Source organism: Lampetra fluviatilis, chromosome 13 (genome assembly GCF_964198595.1).
Source record: "Lampetra fluviatilis chromosome 13, kcLamFluv1.1, whole genome shotgun sequence".
NCBI classification, from domain to species: domain Eukaryota; kingdom Metazoa; phylum Chordata; class Hyperoartia; order Petromyzontiformes; family Petromyzontidae; genus Lampetra; species Lampetra fluviatilis.
The window spans coordinates 1,512,309-1,533,619 of NC_136287.1; the positions used below are offsets into that span (position 1 = coordinate 1,512,309).

At 52.5% G+C, this 21,311-nt stretch overlaps 1 protein-coding gene across 1 annotated transcript; it reads left to right on the top strand.

The window, feature by feature from the left end:
* Positions 1 to 5,271: 5,271 nt before the first annotated feature.
* FBXL17 (F-box and leucine rich repeat protein 17) lies at positions 5,272 to 20,128 on the top strand. The gene is made up of 12 exons (XM_078861991.1): positions 5,272 to 5,385; positions 7,987 to 8,162; positions 9,411 to 9,567; positions 10,037 to 10,198; positions 10,561 to 10,683; positions 10,936 to 11,193; positions 11,918 to 12,049; positions 12,582 to 12,689; positions 13,220 to 13,350; positions 18,169 to 18,245; positions 18,778 to 18,920; positions 19,625 to 20,128. The coding sequence occupies exons 2-12, from the start codon at positions 8,050 to 8,052 to the stop codon at positions 19,766 to 19,768; spliced, it is 1,548 nt and encodes a 515-aa protein (XP_078718117.1). The 5' UTR covers positions 5,272 to 5,385; positions 7,987 to 8,049; the 3' UTR covers positions 19,769 to 20,128.
* Positions 20,129 to 21,311: the final 1,183 nt, after the last annotated feature.

Sequence of the window (21,311 nt, forward strand, 5' to 3'; positions counted from 1 at the left end):
GCCTCGGACGCTGGCGGTGACGTCGCATTTCTGAATAACTTTGTTCGAGCCACTCTCCCGAGCGGGTGTCACGTGGTTTACATGTTGTCGCCCCCCACCCTCGCCTCCTTCCCCTCCTCCACATGGCGACGAAGCGGCCACGTGGTTTACCAACACATTCAATCATACTCTTTGGTTCTTTCGGTAAAGTCACGTAGGTATCAAATAAAATAAATCACGACGTTTCGGGCGCAACACAAGCGTCCGTCATCAGTTGGTGTTGCGCCCGAAACGTCGTTATTTTATTTTCTACCTACGTGACTTTACCGAAAAACCAAAGATCATGGATTCCTGCAGCACGAAAGCTTCAAATCAAGACATCCAAAGATCCATACGTACAGGGCGACGTTTCAGGCAATGGTCCTTCCTTAAAGGCAGTGCTGTTGACTAATGTGTTGAGGTGCCGTTGTTGCTGTTAACTTGTACACCACTGCCAACGGCAGCAGCAGCAGCATCCCCAAATACAGTAACGTGGTTTATGCTCTGGTTTTTTCGGTAAAGTCACGTAGGTAAAATAAAAATTACGACGTTTCGGAAGCAACACAAGCCTCCGTCATCAGGTGTAACCGCTCCAGTAAAATTGCTGTATAGCGTATGAAGAGACCTATTCAGAGACACGTGTTTTTATATAGGGTGCTAGGCAGGGAGGAGCCAATGAGGCGCGGGGGGGTGGGGGGATAACCATCTCGGTGCTTGTGTAGGGGTGTTACGGAGGGGCTGTTATACATGGGATCACACGGGAAACAAACACAGTGGGCGTGGCTACGTGAGTGCACGGGGAGGTGCTCTCAACGACGTCTGCACCGGGCAGCCTGGGGGGCTGACCCGGAGTTGTGATCCCCCGGGGCCCCACCCCTCAGCGGGGGGTTTTGGTATAAAAGGGGATGAGCCGGAGGGCTCAGGGGATAATGTTAAAGCTAAACCAGTGAAGACCGAAGATCGTCCAGATAGAGCCCTGGACTCCCCTGGATCGCCGCCCTTATCAGGGCCGAACAAGACCGAGCCAGCGGCGTGGTCCCGAGAGCCAGAGCCGGTGCTCTTATCAGAGCTGGTCTGGGACTCCGGGTACTGTAAGCCCGACTTACCAGTGTCGGGCCAGATAGCCTACCCTAGCCCGTTAGTGGAGGACTAGGAGGTAGGTTAGGCATAGCTAGCAAGTGAATCCCCAGCTAGCCGGGTGAGGGGGCCGATACCCCCTCCAGTGTTGTATGTCCGTGATTGTGCCAACTGACGCGGAATAAATACGTGTGCCTCCAACCCCGGCGTCCAAGAGTCCTCAACTATATTACACTTGTACAATAAATGTACGGTGCCTGTACGATGAATGGCGAATGAAACATTGTTGTAACTCTAAATTTCTTAGTGATGGTGGTGTATCAGGCTAGATATGACTGTAAAATTATAATAATCAATTTGGATATGATTATGAGAGTAAATATAAACTGGCTGTTTAGCAGTAAACTGCACGGCAGCTAAAGTCTAAACTTGGTTAATTACATCGATTGCTCAATTTGAATCATCATCTCAGTTGAAGTTATGTCTATGTTTGTATATCTCGAAAATTAGAAAAGCTTAAGCTAAACTTGCAAGCTCGAAAACAACGTGTGGTAATGTTGATGGTAGTGTGTAAAGCTGGGAAAATGGATATGAGAATAAATATAAACTGGCTGTCGAGCAGTAAACTGCACGGCAGCTAAAGTTTAGCTTGCATAATTACATCCTTCCAATGATTGCTCAATCTGAATCCATCATCTCAGTTGAAGTTATGTCTATGTTTGTATATCTGTATGGCTTCATAGACAAATCTTTGATAGTAACCTGGAGGTTTACAGGGTACCTTGGTATCGGAGAACACAATGTCATGAGAACCAGCAGTATTACAACAGTGGTCAGCTACGGCCGAAGAGTTCGTTCTGCCATGTTTCAAATCCGAATTGTGCTCGCGAATGCGGTCAGAAATATTTCTTTTCCCCGATATAACAATCCCCACAGGTGCAACTCAGTTTGTAGACACCAGGGTACTGTAAGTCAGGAATGACATCCTTTACGGATGGGATCAGATCACGGATCTTGTGTACTGTACTGAATCGGACCTGGATCTTGTGTTTGTTTAGTATTTTAGAAATCTTTTTGGTCACGCCTGCTAAGTATGGCAACGTAATGATCTCGATCGGAGTCTCTGGGGGTTGTTTCTCCACGGTGGGAGAAACAGCCTGGCGGATAGCACGGTCCGAGTATCTGTTCATCTTGAGGGCACGATGTTCATGTTCCAATTCACTGGCCAGGTGGTGTTGGTCAGAGATGCAGTGGGCCCTATGGTATATAGTGTTTTGATGAGGGAATTATTTTGTGCCGGATGGTGGTGGGAATCAGGCTTCAGGTAGGAATCTGTGTGGGTGGCCTTCCTCTAGACAGAATGTCCCAAAGAGCCATTGGGTCTCCTCTCAAACAAAACATCCAGGAATGGTAGCTTACCATCGTTCTCCACTTCCATGGTGAATTTGATGGATGGGTGCATGGAGTTGATGTGATCTAGAAATTGGTTCAATGCTGGAAGGCCATGTGGCCAAATGACGAAAGTATCATCCACATAACTCTTCCACAGGGAAGGACGCAGAGTGGATGTCTGGATGGCATCTGTTTCAAATTTCTCAATGAAAACATTGGCTATCACTGGTGACAAGGGGGAACCCATAGGGGTGCCCTCATTTTGTTTGTAGATGGTACCATTCCAGGTGAAGTACGTGTTGGTAAGGCAGTGCCTAACCAGTGCAGGGACATCAGGGTTCAGTCCACGTTGGACTAAGTCTTCAAATATTGCTATGGTGTCAGGCATTGGAACCTTTGTGAACAGAGAGAGCACATCAAAACTGACCAGGACATCATCAGGGGACAGTATAATGTCCTTGACAAGAGAAACCAAGTGAGTTGAGTTCAGTACTGCTGAAGTGGTCTTGCCAGTGAAGGGAAGTAGAGTATCCGACAGAAAACGGGCCAGTTTGTAGGTAGAAGAGTTGATCGTGGACACGATTGGCCATAGTGGGGTACCTTATTTATGGATCTTGGGAAGCCCATAGAATCTGGGAGGTCTCGCAGCCGAGGGTTTCAGGGAGAGCCGTTTGATTGGTTCAATTAGGGAAGTCGAACTCGTGATGATCTTGTTGGTTTTATTAGTTAGGTTATTAGTGGGATCTCTATTGATTTTGGAGTAGCTGCCATCATTGAGCAGGTCCTGGATTTTGGTGTATGAGTTTTTATCCATGATGACAGTGGCATTGCCCTTGTCGGCCGAGAGTATGACTATGTCATCCCTCTTTTTCAAATTTGCGAGTTCAGAATGCTCGTTTTTGCTGATGTTGCTAATGGGTTTCTTAGCATTCTTTAGGATAGTGGCTATTTTAGCTTTTGCAACGTCCATTTGGATGTGTCCCAATGTAATTAACCAAGCTAAACTTTAGCTGCTGTGCAGTTTACTGCTCGACAGCCAGTTCATATTTATTCTCATATCCATTTTCCCAGCTTTACACACTACCATCACCATTACCACACGTTGTTTTCGAGCGTACAAGTTTAGCTAAATCTTTTCTAATTTTCCAGATATACAAACATAAACATAACTTCAACGGAGATGATGATTCAAATTGAGAAATCGATGTAATTAACCAGGTTTAAACTTTACCTGCCGTGCAGTTTACTGCTAAACAGGCAGTTTATATTTACTCTCATAATCATATCCATATTCATTCTTATAATTTTACAGTCATATCCAGCTTGATACACCACCATCACTAATAAATTTTGAGTTACAACAGTGTTTCATTCCCATTTGCCATTCATCGTACAGGCACCGTACATTTGTTGTACAAGTGTAAAGAAGAGCCGACACAAGGTTGCAGGGGGTTCGTCTTTTAATAATTTTCTCCCATCCACACCTGTCCCCAGCCGTCCCAATCTCGTTCCTGTCAAAAGCCCCTTCTTCCCGCCCGTTCTGCCCTCATATCTCCTCGATTACCCCTCCCACTAACCCTATTGGTGGGAATCCTTCCCCTGACACCCCTACACAAGCACCGAGATGGTTATCCCCCCCGCCCGCCTCATTGGCTCTTCCCTGCCTAACACCCGATATAACAGGTCCCTGCGGGGTGGGCTGGTAGGAACGAATAACCAAAGAACATAAACATAATGTATTATTACACTTGTTTAACCAGGAAAGCCTCACTGAGTGTAAAGGTTTTTGTAGGGTCCTGCCAAGTGTTTGCAGTAGGGGGCGATGTTGCTACACCTAATCGGACGATACGAAGGGAGAGTTTGAGGCCTAGTTCTAGGCTTTAGGCCTAGCTGTAGGCTTTAGGCCGCTGTGAGTTAATTTTTAATTTAAATGTTTCAATTATTAATGTAAACGCTTTAAATGTTTCTATTTAAAAAAAAACATCAGGGAATGTAACATTGGTAAACATTAACTCCCTTTCACACACGCGGGGGTACGATACGAAGGGAGAGTTTGAGGCCTAGTTCTAGGCTTTAGGCCTAGCTGTAGGCTTTAGGCCGCTGTGAGTTAATTTTAATTTAAATGTTTTAATTAAAGGCTATCTCAGGGAATTATAAGGGAATGTTTCACTTGTTTAGCCAGGAAAGCGTCACTGAGTCTAAAGGTTTTTGTAGGGTCCTGCCAAGTGTTTGCAGTAGGGGGCGATGTTTGCTACACGGACGGACGGACGATATAATCTATTGTAGGCTGGTTCACTTCGTTCCTACCAGTAAAAACACGTGTCTCTGAATAGCTCTCTTCATACGTTACAGCAATTTCACTGGAGCGGTTACACCTGATGGCGGAGGCTTGTGTTGCTTCCGAAACGTCGTGATTAAATTTATTTAAATTTTTTTACCTACGTGACTTTACCAAAAAAACCAAAGAGTATGAATCCTTGCAGTCACGAAAACTTCAAATCTAGAAGTAACTTGGTTACCGGTACGAATATAGCGCCTTCAGTGGTTGCGTAAACTCGATCGCATTCGACAATAACGCAATTTAAAGGGCGCCCTATGTAGCAGGCGACGCAAAGAGTGCAGTTTGTTGTTGGCCCGCTTGGCGTTTTTGGACTTTTTTTTGTGCAAGGACTTCTGACGTCACGCGGGAAATCGATCAAATTCGATTAGCCCACGGAAATCGATCCACAAAGAGGTTTCAACAACAACAAAAAACCTCTGGTCTGGCACCGCCGGCACCACGTGGTGTCCATAAAGTTATCGCGCCGCGGCCAAGGGGGCGAAGCGCGAAGCCCCCTCTCCTCGGCGAAAACATCGATCCCTGCGCAACCTCCTTTCAGGGGTTCATGCCTCGTGCCGGTAAGACCCCCCTCCTCCTCGGCAGGGATCCCCCTGACCACCCCCCCCACCCCGAGCGCCGTTTGCAGAAGCGGGACCCCGACGAGGCCTACGCAGCCACGGGCCCTGCGCTCTTTCCTAGTAGTTCGGCCGGGGTCCTTGCGCCCCGGCCCCGGTGCGAGGGGGCTGGAGCGCAGCCTCGAGAAGGACAATGAAGAGCAGCTGCTACCGCCGGCGCGCTTGCTCGCGTCCTGCCGCCCGGGGTCCAGGGGACGAGGGGATTGTGGTGGTGGCGGTGAAGGGTGCAGTCAGGAGTCGGCTGAGAAGCTGGGTTTGGGATCAAGGACCGCGAGAAGGGGGGTGGGTGAGGGATTGTGGCGGTGTGAGACCCCCAAATGTGCTCGACCTGTCTCCATGCACGTGTCTCTCTGTGTTGCGTGGGGAGCGGTGGTGCAGCGGTTAGCGCACTGTGCGCTACGAACCCGGCGACCCGAGTTCGATTCTCGTTCACGACGAACACCGGCGACGATTATCCGAACCGGTCGTGGGGCTCCCCGAGGTCGACTCGGCCTCAAATGAGTATCCGGTGCGATGTGTAGTAAACATCGCCACTGGGGAGACAAAGGCGGCCGGGCGTGGTGCTGGCCACCCACCCCCTCGTGTGCCGTGCCGGCCTTCATAGGTGCTCGCCAACAGCGCTTGCTCCTACAGCCTCTGAAGGCGATACGGGTGATCTTTGTTTTCGCCTCTAGGACGATGTCCCTCGATCGCTGTGTCTCTCTCTGTGTCTCCGTTCCCTATAATTTTCCGCCCGGGGTCACGGGGTCTCGGGAAGCACAATAGAGTTAAGGGGTGCTGATATGGGTTTGCTAAAGCTCGCGGGTCTGGGGGACAATGTGATAGCGCTGGGGTGATCGTGGGATGTCGGGGGTCGGATGAAAACTTAAACCTGTGGTCGGGAGCCGCTTGCACGCTTGCTGGGTGTGGAGGGTTGTCGTGTTGGTTGCATCTCTCCAGTCTTTGTGTACTTGTGTTTGTCTCAGTGCCCGTGTCTCTATCGTCTCCCTCATTGATCTTTTGCTTTGTGCGTCTCCGTGTCTGGTGTTCCCCTCGCCGCGTCTCGGTGTGTATGGCGCCCCCCCCCCTCTGTGCATCTCCGTCTCGCTGCGTGATCGTCTCTATGGTCCAAACATTAGCCAGGCCGTTTCTCGAGACGAGCTTGAGGTTCTGTTAATGATTATAGCGGTCGTACATTTTTACGATCGGTAAGTAGTTCCATCACGACTCCTGACCGCGATTTTAAAACGATGTTTATCACTAACTGAAGCATTGAACTCGCGTAGGACACAGAGGGGTCACACACGATCCTCCTCGGGAGGTTGGTAAGAGCTCGCCGTCTCTTCAGGGAGACGGGGACGTGGCGCACAAACAAAGAACTTCGGCAGAGCCATCGGAGACAGCGCGTGGGGGAGATGTGTTCAGCATTGGGCCGTTTGGTGCCTTCACTGGAGTTGCCACCCAGAGGATGGCGAATAATATTAATACGGGGTGGTGATTGTGAGGCTCGGAGTGGTCCTTGAAGGACGTAGCAAGGGGAAGAGGTAAAGCCAGATGGTGGTGTGGTGGTGGCAATGAGACTGTAAGAGGGGTCCCTGAAGGATGTATTGCCTGTAACAAAGGAAAGACACTCCAAATAGTGATGAGACTTATTAGGAGGTCTTTAAGATCACGTGTCGACTTTGCAATGGTTAGAGCCCACCTTAAGCCTATATAACCTCGTGTTGCAGCAGCTTTCTTTTGCGTCGGCAGTTCTCCTGCTGTGTTTCTCACCTGATGACGGTTACTTGTGTTGCGATCGAACGTCGTGATCTATTAATTTTCTATCTACGCGACTTTACCGAAAGAACCAAATATAATGGTTAGAGGATTAAGCAGAAGGAGACAAGTGATGGCGATGTGCAGAGGCATGAGCGGCATTCGTCCGTGACCGAGTTGCCGTCATCAAGGCAACGCGGTGGCGAGATGTTAACTACCTCGCCTGGTAGGATACAGGAGGTCGTGAGGTCGATCCCGACCCTGACGCCTGTATATTTGGAGTTTGCATGTTCTCCCCGTGGTCATGTGGATTTTATCTCCGGGTGCTCCGGGTTTTCCCTTTGTATTTATAAACATTCGTTTAGAGCATTTGGCTGATATAAATTTCCACGTGATAACCCACTTCGTTGAGCTATCATTTGTGATAGCGAGGTCTCTTCTGAATAAGAGCTAAATTGCTCAGTGGGCCTTACCTTGTAAAATAAAAATAGTTTCATCGATTTATAATTTCAAGAGAATAATAACTGTTTGGAACTTTTGCAGAAAAGTACATCACCCCTCAGGTTATAAAACAGCCTGCAGAATGAGCTACCAAAGGACCAGTTCTGAGAACCTTAAAGTGGCTTCTCATCCTCACGCAAGGTGCTGCACGTTACCGTTATCAAATTCTAACACCTGTCCGCTGCATGGCAGGCAAACTACGGGCGGCTGAAATCCAGATTCACGGCTAGGATCTTGGCGTTTGCAGCTCTGCACCGTGAGTCACCTTGCAACGTTGTGACCCTTGACCGTGAGCTCATGTTGCAGAGGGAGTGCGGCTGGCGTGAGAGACGGGGGGCCCCTGGCGGCAGGGAGAGGCGCCCCCTCTGTATGGGCCTGCTGCTGTCTCGGCCCGCGGCACTGCTGAAGAGCAGGAAGGAAGCGAGGCTTCGCGCACCGGCTCCAAGACCTGGCCTCGCAGACCCCTACTGCCGTGGTCCCAGGTACGCATTCTCGAATCGATCTGTGCATAGCGTGAACTGCTCACAAACGGCAGAAAGGCATGACTCCCAACCATATGCCACAGGGCGCCACGGTGGTGAGATGTTAACTACCTCGTCTGGCATGCAGGAGGTCGTGGGTTCAATCCTGACCCTGATGTGGAGTTTGCGTGTTCACACTGTGGTCGTGTGGATTTTTCTCTGGGTCCTCTGGTTTTTCGCTTCACATTTAGAAACTTGCGTTTAAAATATTGGCTGTTATAAATTTCCACATGATAAGCAACTTTGTTGCGCTATCATCGGTGTAGCCAGGTCACTTGTGAAAAAGAGCTCTAGAGCTCGGCGAACCTTACCTGGTTAAATAAAAAGTTTAGTAGTTTAGTTTAATATGCATTGCGTGCATATATCATGCAACCATCACACTTTGTGAACGCTGCTCTCAGCTTCGTCCAGCCCACCATTTCGACAGATCTGAACATGTGGTAAGATTATATTGTTGGTCGGTTTTGTCTGGGTACCCTGTTTTTGTAAACCAAATTCTCAGACATAGGGGTTGTCTGACCATACTTCACCACACTGCTCAGTGCGGGTTTGGCTAAGGGGGTGTTGTCCGCAACATTTTTGGATATGAACATATTGGCGGTACACGGGTGCGCAGTAAAAAAAAGCAAATTTTTTTGCAATCATTTATTTTCGCGCGATTCGTAAACCCCAGTCAGAAAATATTGTGGGGTGGTGGTGCGTCAAAATCAGTTCTCGTGACAGCGAAGCAGTCGGAAGACGAACGTTATGAGCAGCTGAACACGAAGCCTCACAGTCTGTTTCCGTATAGCACCCAGCCTGATGACGATTGGCTCTGTTCCAAAGGAAGATTTGACTCGTGCCCTAGACTTGGTCGGACGGTTCCTCGATTCATAGATTTTTTTTTGGTGGATGGTGGCATCGAAAGATTGCAACTCCTGTCATACGTTCAAATGTGGAAAGCAGCTGCTGAATCTAAGGCAACTTCTGATGGAGTGCAGCTCACTCAAGGGTAACAGTGACATAGTCAGACTGTTTTATGAAGACCGGTGTGTTATACTGCACCGGTGTACCGCCAATACGTCCATATCGACCTCCATACAGTGTGCTAACCCCTGCTGCCCCACCCCGTGGATGACACGAGATGACACAAGCGATGGGGTTTGCGTGACTCTGCTGGTGGTGCCGCTCTGCCAGTGGCGCCGTGCTGATGGTGGTGCTGTGATGCAGGTCATGTTGTGGTGGCTTCGTGCCGTGTCCGGCACCGCTGGGCGAAACTGAATCAGAGGAGGAGGAGGAGGGAGCGAGCGGCGAGCCCTGCGCCGCGCACGCAGAGATGCCGCTGGCGGGCGGCAAGCGCAAGTGCAACTCCACCAACAACACCAACGTAAGGACCGCTGGGCAGGGGGAGGCGCACGGGGTGGGGTGGGGGGGTCGTGGGGGCGGCGAGGTTGATTGAAGATGGTCGGGGGGCGGGCGGTGCTTCTCTCTTCCTGTCTCTCACAGTTTTTGACAATTATTTAAATCAATAACAGGGCCTCTGTGAATCTTGTGTATGCAGTTGTTACCTGGGCAGGGCTGCCTGTTTAAGTAATCCATTATCGGTTTAGTAAACTCGACTAACTCAACGACCTGGGATTCCCACTAATTAGCAACATCGATGGCTAATATTTGAACCAGTCCTGTCGAGGCCTGCTCTAGATTGACTCAGACTAAAATTAGTACTTTGTGCAGTGTGTAAACTTCACCACCAGAGAAAAAAAGGCGGCCATGTTGGCCTTCATAGGTGCTACTCGTTTAACAGCACTTGCCCCAGAAGTTGGTTAAGGCTATACGGGGGAATCTTTGTCTCGCAGGGTGGGGATGACCCTGGCTCGCTGCTCTCCAGCAAGTTGCCCTGCCTCAGCCCGGCCCCCGTCGATGGGGTGGGACCGACCGGCGATGGCCACGTCGCCGCGGCAACGGTTCCCGCGGAAGCGGCCAACATCAATCGTCTCCCTTCATCGATCCTCCTCAAGGTAGGCACGGCCGTGGGCAATGCTCCTTTTCCTTTTGCGCGTAGCCGAGGTGAAGAGCCACTCTGGAGACCCTTACTCAAGTGTGAACGCCACGCGACTGCTTCAGCTGAGGCTGAATGCACCGCTGTTGCTGCTGCTGCCTCCGTTGCATTTGCACAGCTGGCAGTGGCTTACAATGATGCGCATTACGGTCCGCAATGCACCCTCGCATTCGCTGTACGGTTCGAGTTTCCGCTTGTGAAGGTGGCGGCCGTGTGAGTCACGTGCTCCGTAGTTGTCGGGGACGGGGCGGCAGCAACGCCGGGTGCGTGTTGGGGACGTCGCCGTTGAGCCAGCGTGCCGTAACGCCGCGTTCTGCCCAGGTGCTGTCATACCTGTCGCTGATGGAGCGCTGCCTGGCCGCCTCGCTCGTGTGTCGCCTCTGGCGGGAGCTGTGCTCCGACCCCGAGCTGTGGCGGCGTCTCGACCTCAGTGGCCGTCAGAAGGTGACTCCCTTGCTCCCTCCCTCGCCCTCCCCCCTTGCCTCCTCCCTCGCCTACCCCCTCGCTTCCTCCCTTTCCTCCCTCCCTTTCCGATGGCGTGGGGAGGAACTTCGTTCAGCAGTGGATAGATCACAGCCGATGATGATGACGACGATATGGGGTACACGCTAACGATGAATATGGTGAGAACGAGATGAGCGCGTGCGGGTGGGCCTTCGTTCGTGCGGAAGGACGATGACAGCGTGGATGTCGCAGGTGACGGACGAGGTGCTGGCTCACGTGACGTCGCTGAGCCACGGCGTGACGCGCGTCTGCGTCGCCGACTGCCGTGCCGTCAGCGATGCCGGCGTGGCGCTGATGGCACGCTCCTGCCCGGCGCTGCTCTGCTTCTCGGCGACGCGCTGCAAGCAGCTGACGGACGGCGCCGTGGGCAGCCTGGCAAGGCACTGCCCCGCGCTATGCTCGCTCAACCTCTCCAACCTCGACGCCATCACCGACGACGCACTCAGACAGGTTCGGGGGTCAGGGGACTCGCGGGGGGCGGGGAGCAGGGTGCCTGGGGGGGGGCATAGGTGAATATGTGAGTGTGTGGTTGTGACTTGGTGCCACGGTGGTGAGTTGTTATCTACCTCGCCTGTTCTACAGGAGGTCGTGGGTTCGATCCAAACCCTTACGGCTGTTGTATATTTGGAGTTTGTGTGATCTCGTGGTCGCGTGGATTTTTCCCCAGGTCCTCCGGTGTTTTCCTCCACATTTAGAAACATGCATTTATAGTATTTAACTGCTATACATTTCCACATGATAAGCCAATTAATTGGGCTATCATTTGTGGCCAGGTCGCTTCTGAAAAGGAGCTATATAGCTCGGTGGGCCTAATCGTGTAGCTGTGCCTACGTGAGTTGCGTGGTTGCGACATGGTGGCGCAGTGGTTAGCAGACTGCGCTATAAAGCCAACAACCCCAGTGCGATTCCTGCTCATAGCCAATATCCTTGATGAATATATCAACCGGTCTCCCCGAGGTCGACTCCGTTTTAAATGAGTACCTAGTGCAGTCTGTAAGAATCAGCCCTGGGGAGACGAAGCCGGGCAGGTGCGGGGCTGGCCACTAATCTCCTCGTGTGCCCTGTCGGCCTTCATAGGTGCTACTCACTAACAGCACTTGCCTCAACAGTCTGTTAAAGCGATACGAAGAGGGGATTTTTACCCTTTTCTGTGTGCGTGAATATTTCATCGCAGCTCGGCGCCAGCTGTTCGGACCTGCGCGAGGTTCACCTGGGCCAGTGCTACCTGCTGACCGACGCTGGCATCACGGCGCTGGCGCGCGGCTGCCCTCTCCTCACCAAGATTTACCTGCTTGAGAATCACCTGGTACGGCGGGACAACAGCGCTGCACGGCCACTGCAGAGTTGTTCAGGGGGCAGGGTGACTCGGGGGGGGGGGGGGGGGGGTTGGTGGTCTGTGCTGAATACAATGAGCCAGAAAACCCCCCTTCCCCCCCCCGATAACCTGGGTTCACACACTGTTCAGGAAGCCGGGTCGGGTGACACGGTTATGTGGACTTACTGGATCTTGTCCTGAAGATGCTTGGCACAGTTTCAAGCTAAACGTAGCGCATCTACTCGCTGCTAAATTTGGTTGTGAGAATTTTTCTCGCTAGTGAGTGAGCAGGTGGGCGAGTGACTGAGTGAGTGGGTGGATGAGTAGCAATTAAATTTGTTTGGCTGTGTCGCGGGGTGGGGGCTTACGACACTAAGTTGGCCGGATCGTTGTGACGTTGGGCTAACCCGGTATAATCGATTCTGAATCGTACTAATTGAAGCTGTTGGAGTCGATGCGGGGAAGTATGGTTGACTGACCTGACACCCGGGGGGTGGGCGGGCGGTGCTTCTCCGGCCTCCAGGTGACGAACTCCTCCGTGCAGTGCCTCGCCGAGTGCTGTCCGCGTCTGCAGTACGTGGGGCTCATGGGCTGCTCCGTCACCTCCAGGGGAGTGAGGCACCTTGCCAGGGTGAGCCTCACCACTCCGTCTCCTCTAGCCCCTCTCTATTAGCCACTCAGTCCCTCAGTTCCTCCGTTCCCCCCAGTGACTCTGTATTGGGAAGCCACTGGAGCTGTGCGTTTTTTGTGTTAGTTTGTTGTCCTTCCCACACACCTCGAATTAGCACGGTTGGCTACGTACGGTGCAAAAGAAGTTCAACAAACGTACATATCCCCCTTGTCCCTCTATTCTCGCTATCCACCCGATCCCTGCTAGCCCCTCTAGTTCTACTATCCCTTCTAGCCCCTGTCGCCCCACTCGTTTGTCCCAATGCCGCACAGCAGCAGTCGATGGCTGCGAATGCCCCCGCCCCCCCCCCCCGTCTGCGAATGCCCCCCCCCACCCCCCCCCCCGTCTGCGTGTCGCGATCCCATTCCCACACGAGTGTCTGCGTGGTTCCGCCCTCGTCGATCGCACTCTCACCTCATCTCTCTCTTCCGGCTGCCTGTCTCCTCCCTCCCACGTCCTGCTCCCTCCCTCCCTGCCCCCTCCTCCCACAGCTAGGCGAACTGGTGACCCTTGACCTGCGGCACGTGAGTGAGCTGGATGGGGAGACGGTGATGGCGCTGGTGAGGAGCTGTTCACGCCTCACCACACTCAACCTGTGCCTCAACCGCGGCATCGATGACAGGCATGAAGCACCGCCGCCACCACACACACAAGACCGCACGCTCAACCACACCGCACGCACGACCGTACCGCACGCACAACCGCACCACACACTCGACCGCATCACATGCACAACCGCAGCACACGACACAACCGCACACGACCCACACAACCGCACCGCACGCACAACCGCACCATGTGCACAACCGCACACCACACACAACCGCGACACACACAACCATAACACCAAACAACCACAACCGCACCACACACAGTAGCACGACACATCAGAGGTGGGACAAAGTCATTGTTATGCAAGTCCAAGTCGAGTCGCAAGTCATCAAATTCATGACTCGAGTCTGACTCGAGTCCAAGTCACATGACTCGAGTCCACATCTCATAGGTGGGACAAAGTCATTGTTATGCAAGTCCAAGTCGAGTCGCAAGTCATCAAATTCATGACTCGAGTCTGACTCGAGTCCAAGTCACATGACTCGAGTCCACACCTCTGCGACACATACAACCACAACAGCACTTGACACAACCGCATTACATACAAAACTGTACCAACCACATTACACCCCCAGAGGCATATCAGACACTACCATCACACTACACCAACAACCGCAACGGCCGCTATTTGCCACAAAGTGGTGGTGATGTCACCAAAGCGCTTGTGCCAGACTTGGTGCGTGGAAGCTTGTTGCTGGCAGGTGGTCAAGGGACAGACCCAGGTGCCATGGGTTGATTTGACTGAGATGGCTGGCAAATGCGCGCCACCTGTGCTCCCCACTGGGTTAATTCGCTGTTTTTTAATCCAACTAACACAAGCGCACATGCATATGTAGTGAGTTCGACTGAGTCGCAGACGTACTCTTGGAGGCAACACATTTATTAACTCCAACACACGGGTAACTGCCCCTTAACAGAATAACAACCTATGGTGGTGACCACCAGGCTAACTACACCAGTTACCACGTGACTGGTGTAGTTAGCCTGATGGTGACCACCAGGCTAACTACACTAGTTACCACGTGACTGGTGTAGTTAGCCTGATGGTGACCACCAGGCTAACTACACCAGTTACCACGTGACTGGTGTAGTTAGCCTGATGGTGACCACCAGGCTAACTACACTAGTTACCACGTGACTGGTGTAGTTAGCCTGGTGGTGACCACCAGGCTAACTACACTAGTTACCACGTGACTGGTGTAGTTAACCAGGTGGTGACCACCAGGCTAACTACACTAGTTACCACGTGACTGGTGTAGTTAGCCTGATGGTGACCACCAGGCTAACTACACTAGTTACCACGTGACTGGTGTAGGTAGCCTGGTGGTGACCACCAGGCTAACTACACTAGTTACCACGTGACTGGTGTAGTTAACCAGGTGGTGACCACCAGGCTAACTACACTAGTTACCACATGACTGGTGTAGTTAGCCTGATGGTGACCACCAGGCTAACTACACTAGTTACCACGTGACTGGTGTAGTTAGCCAGGTGGTGACCACCAGGCTAACTACACTAGTTACCACGTGACTGGTGTAGTTAGCCAGGTGGTGACCACCAGGCTAACTACACTAGTTACCACATGACTGGTGTAGTTAGCCTGATGGTGACCACCAGGCTAACTACACTAGTTACCACGTGACTGGTGTAGTTAGCCTGGTGGTGACCACCAGGCTAACTACACTAGTTACCACGTGACTGGTGTAGTTAACCAGGTGGTGACCACCAGGCTAACTACACTAGTTACCACATGACTGGTGTAGTTAGCCTGATGGTGACCACCAGGCTAACTACACTAGTTACCACGTGACTAGTGTAGTTAGCCTGGTGGTGACCACCAGGCTAACTACACTAGTTACCACGTGACTGGTGTAGTTAACCAGGTGGTGACCACCAGGCTAACTACACTAGTTACCACATGACTGGTGTAGTTAGCCTGATGGTGACCACCAGGCTAACTACACTAGTTACCACGTGACTGGTGTAGTTAGCCAGGTGGTGACCACCAGGCTAACTACACTAATTACCACGTGACTGGTGTAGTTAGCCAGGTGGTGACCACCAGGCTAACTACACTAGTTACCACGTGACTGGTGTAGTTAGCCAGGTGGTGACCACCAGGCTAACTACACTAATTACCACATGACTGGTGTAGTTAGCCAGGTGGTGACCACCAGGCTAACTACACTAGTTACCACGTGACTGGTGTAGTTAGCCTGATGGTGACCACCAGGCTAACTACACTAGTTACCACGTGACTGGTGTAGTTAGCCTGGTGGTGACCACCAGGCTAACTACACTAGTTACCACGTGACTGGTGTAGTTAACCAGGTGGTGACCACCAGGCTAACTACACTAGTTACCACGTGACTGGTGTAGTTAGCCTGATGGTGACCACCAGGCTAACTACACTAGTTACCACGTGACTGGTGTAGGTAGCCTGGTGGTGACCACCAGGCTAACTACACTAGTTACCACGTGACTGGTGTAGTTAACCAGGTGGTGACCACCAGGCTAACTACACTAGTTACCACATGACTGGTGTAGTTAGCCTGATGGTGACCACCAGGCTAACTACACTAGTTACCACGTGACTGGTGTAGTTAGCCAGGTGGTGACCACCAGGCTAACTACACTAGTTACCACGTGACTGGTGTAGTTAGCCAGGTGGTGACCACCAGGCTAACTACACTAGTTACCACATGACTGGTGTAGTTAGCCTGATGGTGACCACCAGGCTAACTACACTAGTTACCACGTGACTGGTGTAGTTAGCCTGGTGGTGACCACCAGGCTAACTACACTAGTTACCACGTGACTGGTGTAGTTAACCAGGTGGTGACCACCAGGCTAACTACACTAGTTACCACATGACTGGTGTAGTTAGCCTGATGGTGACCACCAGGCTAACTACACTAGTTACCACGTGACTAGTGTAGTTAGCCTGGTGGTGACCACCAGGCTAACTACACTAGTTACCACGTGACTGGTGTAGTTAACCAGGTGGTGACCACCAGGCTAACTACACTAGTTACCACATGACTGGTGTAGTTAGCCTGATGGTGACCACCAGGCTAACTACACTAGTTACCACGTGACTGGTGTAGTTAGCCAGGTGGTGACCACCAGGCTAACTACACTAATTACCACGTGACTGGTGTAGTTAGCCAGGTGGTGACCACCAGGCTAACTACACTAGTTACCACGTGACTGGTGTAGTTAGCCAGGTGGTGACCACCAGGCTAACTACACTAATTACCACATGACTGGTGTAGTTAGCCAGGTGGTGACCACCAGGCTAACTACACTAGTTACCACATGACTGGTGTAGTTAGCATGGTGGTGACCACCAGGCTAACTACACTAGTTACCACATGACTGGTGTAGTTAGCCAGGTGGTGACCACCAGGCTAGCTACACTAGTTACCACATGACTGGTGTAGCTAGCCTGGTGGTGACCACCAGGCTAACTACACTAATTACCACATGACTGGTGTAGTTAGCCTGGTGGTGACCACCAGGCTAACTACACTAATTACCACATGACTGGTGTAGTTAGCCAGGTGGTGACCACCAGGCTAGCTACACTAATTACCACATGACTGGTGTAGCTAGCCAGGTGGTGACCACCAGGCTAGCTACACTAATTACCACATGACTGGTGTAGTTAGCCTGGTGGTGACCACCAGGCTAACTACACTAATTACCACATGACTGGTGTAGTTAGCCAGGTGGTGACCACCAGGCTAACTACACTAGTTACCACGTGACTGGTGTAGCTAGTCACGTGGTGACCACCAGGCTAACTACACTAGTTACCACATGACTGGTGTAGTTAGCCTGGTGGTGACCACCAGGCTAACTACACTAGTTACCACGTGACTGGTGTAGTTAGCCTGGTGGTGACCACCAGGCTAACTACACTAGTTACCACATGACTGGTGTAGTTAGCCTGGTGGTGACCACCAGGCTAACTACACTAGTTACCACGTGACTGGTGTAGTTAGCCTGGTGGTGACCAACAGGCTAACTACACTAGTTACCACGTGACTGGTGTAGTTAGCCTGGTGGTGACCACCAGGCTAACTACACTAGTTACCACGTGACTGGTGTAGTTAGCCTGGTGGTGACCACCAGGCTAACTACACTAGTTACCACATGACTGGTGTAGCTAGCCTGGTGGTGACCACCAGGCTAACTACACTAGTTACCACGTGACTGGTGTAGTTAGCCTGGTGGTGACCACCAGGCTAACTACACTAGTTACCACGTAACTGCTGCTACGGACCGGGACCAACAGCTCGAGTCCAGGTCCACGTGTTGGAGACTCGTTGAACGTGGACGAAGGTTTCTTCAGGATGAACAACAACAACAACAACCCTGGTCCCTCTCGGGACCCGGCTTCTATTCTCTGCGGCCTGGCTGGCTCCGCCCTTGGCCACGACCACGACCACCTTCCAGAATCCTCGAAGGATCTGGATCCCAACCACGTGACCCCCCTAGCCCCCACTTGGGGCCCCTTTGTAGACTTAACCGGTCATGTGTCTTCCCGGGTCAACCAGAGTGCCATGGCCTCTAAAAACCTCATTCCTACAGCCGGCACTCCCACACCCAATCCTGTAGGGCTGGCACTGCACGCCAAGCGTGGTGCCATCCAGCGCTATCCATCAGCGCTCACCGGGCCCCTCTAAGGCCGGTACTACACCCACACCACGTGGTGTCCGCGATGTCGTAACACCGTACGCAGTGGCTCTCCAGGGCCGGCACTGCACTGTGACATCCCGTGATGTCACTACATATATGTGCATACACACGTGTGCACACACAGGTGTGTGGAGGTGATTGCGAAGGAGGGGAGAAACATCAAGGAGCTGTACCTGGTGTCGTGTTCCATCACTGACCAAGGTAATCCTCCCCCCCCCCCCTTCCTCCCCTCCCTCACTATGGTGGGGAATTAAACTCGGATCAGCGTATGTGTATGTATGTATGTTGAACTTCTTTCGCACGGTACGTTGTCAACCGTGCTAATTGGAGTTGCGGGGGAAGGACCACAAATAAAATAACAGAAAGCAGTTATGAAGAAATGAGTTTTCAATCTTGAAATTTGTTTTTAATCTAGAAAAAGTGCGCAAAGTGCTAACCATTGCGCCACCCATTCACGTCTAAGGGTTTGTGAAGTCGTCACAGCCTTACGTCCGTCCGTGCACAGCGGCGATGCGTGACTGTCTGTGACAGGGGCCCCGTGAACCCGCGTGCGCACGCTCTAATGCGGGCGAGACGGCGTCCGTGTGAAGTCGTTGCTAATTTTAAATCTCTCGACAACAGTGCACGATGGGAAGCATTTACAGCATCCGTGCATGTGCACGATTTTTTTAAATTCCTTTTTTTATTCCTTTTGCTCCCCCCTCCCCACCTTGCCCCACCCCACACGCCCCAGCGCTGCTTGTGATTGGCCGCTTCAGCGCCAGCATCGAGACGGTGGATGTGGGCTGGTGCCAGGAGATCACGGACCACGGCGCCATCGAGATCTCCCGCACGAGCCGCTCGCTCGCATATCTGGGCCTCATGCGCTGCGACAAGGTTACACGCCCCACTCCCTCACACCAACCCCCCCCCCCATGTCACTCTATGGCTGCTGTAAATTTCTACGCGCTAAGCCACTTCGTTGAGCTATCGTTGGTGACCAGGTCTCTTATGAAAAATAAGCTAAGAGGCTCGGTGAGTCTTACCTGGTAAAATAAAAAATAGTTTAGTTTGATTCGTTTTTGTGTGACTTGCTTACCCTTCATATATTTTGCACTCCAGTCGTGTTTTAGTTTTGTTTGTTGTAACGTTCTTACCCCGTGTCTCTACTGGACATCTGTAAAAAAGAGCTTTTAAAGCTCATTGGATTCCTCCGGTATAAATATTCTGATTCTCTTAATGTTCCTTCCCACGCTGCTCCTTCATTCCACTCTTCGTGCGCCTGTTCTGTCTTCTCTTCTCCTGTCCCTTAATTCCTCTGCGCTCTCGTTTCCTCCCTTCTCCTCTCTCCCAAACTTCTCTCTCCCATTATGCATTTCTCACCTTCCCCATCTCCCCCTTATCTCCTCTCTCTCTCTCCTCTTACTGTATTCACTCTGCCTTCTCTTCCCACACCTGGATCTCCTCCCCATCTCTTCTCTCCTCTCTTCGTCTGTCCTCTGCTATCTCTCTCCCCTCTCACGGCCGTCGTTCTCACTCTCCGTTAACGTTGCCCCCCCCCCTCTCTCGTCACCCACCCCCTCCTCCCTCCGGCGGGGCAGGTGAGCGAGGACACGGTGGAGGAGCTGGTGCAGCGCTACCCGCGCATCGTCTACAGCACCATGCTGCAGGACTGCAAGCGCACGCTCGCGCGGGCCTACCAGCTCGGCTGGAAGCCCTCTGGCTCCGCGGGCTCTGCCCCGTGACCTCGTCCGCACCCCACCCCCCCCCCCCCCCCCGTGTGACCCAGCGACCCAAAGAACCAACACCCCCCCCACCGCTCAGGCTTCACGGGGTCACTCCGCCCCTTCCCCACCCGCGACGCGTCTCCTTGCGCCGCCGGGGGCGAGACACGAAACCCAGAACGGACGCCGAGGGCGCCGTATTCCGGGTTGCTCCGAACGCCATCCCGGAGACGTGGACTCCAGCAGGAGCGGGAGGAGAAGAAGGGTGTGTCTGTGTGTGCACTGTGAAACGTGCCGACTCGTCCGTCGCCGTGCAGAGACGGACTCGGGATCCGGAGCGTGACGACTCCAAGCCACCTCGCGTTTCCTACCGGGGGCGGAGATGGGGGATGGGCGGGGGGAGGGCGAGTGGGTGGAGGGAGAGAGAAAGAACCGGGACGGAGGTTTGCGAGTCGCGTCCTCCCATCCCCGCGGTGCTCTCCGCTACAGGGTATTTATTAAGCAAACAAATGTTATCGTGTTTGCTTTTAGTTCGTGAGTTTTGTTGAGACGATTATGGAATTCGCCGGTCTGAGGACTACCCAAGGCAGCGGCAGAAGAACTTGGCGGAGGAGAGAGCAGGGTGGGGGGGGAAGGGGCCTTGCAGGGGTGGCCGGGCGGCGGTGTGGACGCCGGGGACGCGCAGATGAACAACTCAAGAAGAAGCCATGGCACACTTTCAGGAAAACGACTTTTGACGGGGGCGACGCGGGATTAACTGCAATTATTTTTGGAACGAGAAAGCCAAATCGTTCCTACTCGAGCATCGCCCCACTTATACCTCCCCCCCCCCGCGCTCAGGTGTTCATCCGGACGGTGATGGCGACAGCGACGAAAACGCTGAGCTGAGCGTCGCGTCGTCCGAGCGTCCCCCCCCACCTCCACCCAGGACTGCGAATGTCACCGCTCCACGACCGTGGCGACCCCAAAACATGCGGGGGGGTGTACCCCCACTATCCCCTCCCCCACCCCAATAACATTGTGATGCTGACATTTTTTATGGAAACCACAAAGCGATGAAACCTACGTTCAACGTTCGATCGCCGAGTTTGCATGTGTGTTCGTGTGTGCGCATGTGTGCGCGTGCGTACTGTATAGTGGGGGAGCGGTGGTGCAGCATTTAGCGCACTGCGCTACGAACCTGGCGACTCGAGTTCGATTCCAGCTCACGGCCAGTAAGTGACGATTATCTGAACCGGTTCTGGGGCGTCTCCCAGGTCTACTCGGCCTCAAATGAGTACCTGGTGCGATGTGTAGATGTCGCTACTAAGGGAGACAAAGGCGGCCGGGCGTGGTGCTAGCCACACCACCCCTTCGTGTGCTGTGCCGGCCTTAATCGGTGCTGTTCGCTAACAGCATTTTCCGCAACAGTCTGTTAAGGCTGCATGGAGGTTCTTAGTCTTTATATTTGTTATATGCGCGTGTCTGTATATATACGTATCGTATGGTATATATGTATACACACCTGTTGTGAGGGCTGTTATTAATATGGATCAAATGATCCACTGATTTCATCATTGCGATT

Excerpts from the sequence above, each read along its gene's own strand:
- FBXL17 (XM_078861991.1), top strand. The coding sequence starts at position 8,050 with ATGGGCCTGCTGCTGTCTCGGCCCGCGGCACTGCTGAAGAGCAGGAAG. Across the intron at positions 8,163-9,410 it reads CCCTACTGCCGTGGTCCCAG|GTCATGTTGTGGTGGCTTCG; the intron begins GTACGCATTCTC and ends GCTGTGATGCAG. Across the intron at positions 10,684-10,935 it reads ACCTCAGTGGCCGTCAGAAG|GTGACGGACGAGGTGCTGGC; the intron begins GTGACTCCCTTG and ends TGGATGTCGCAG.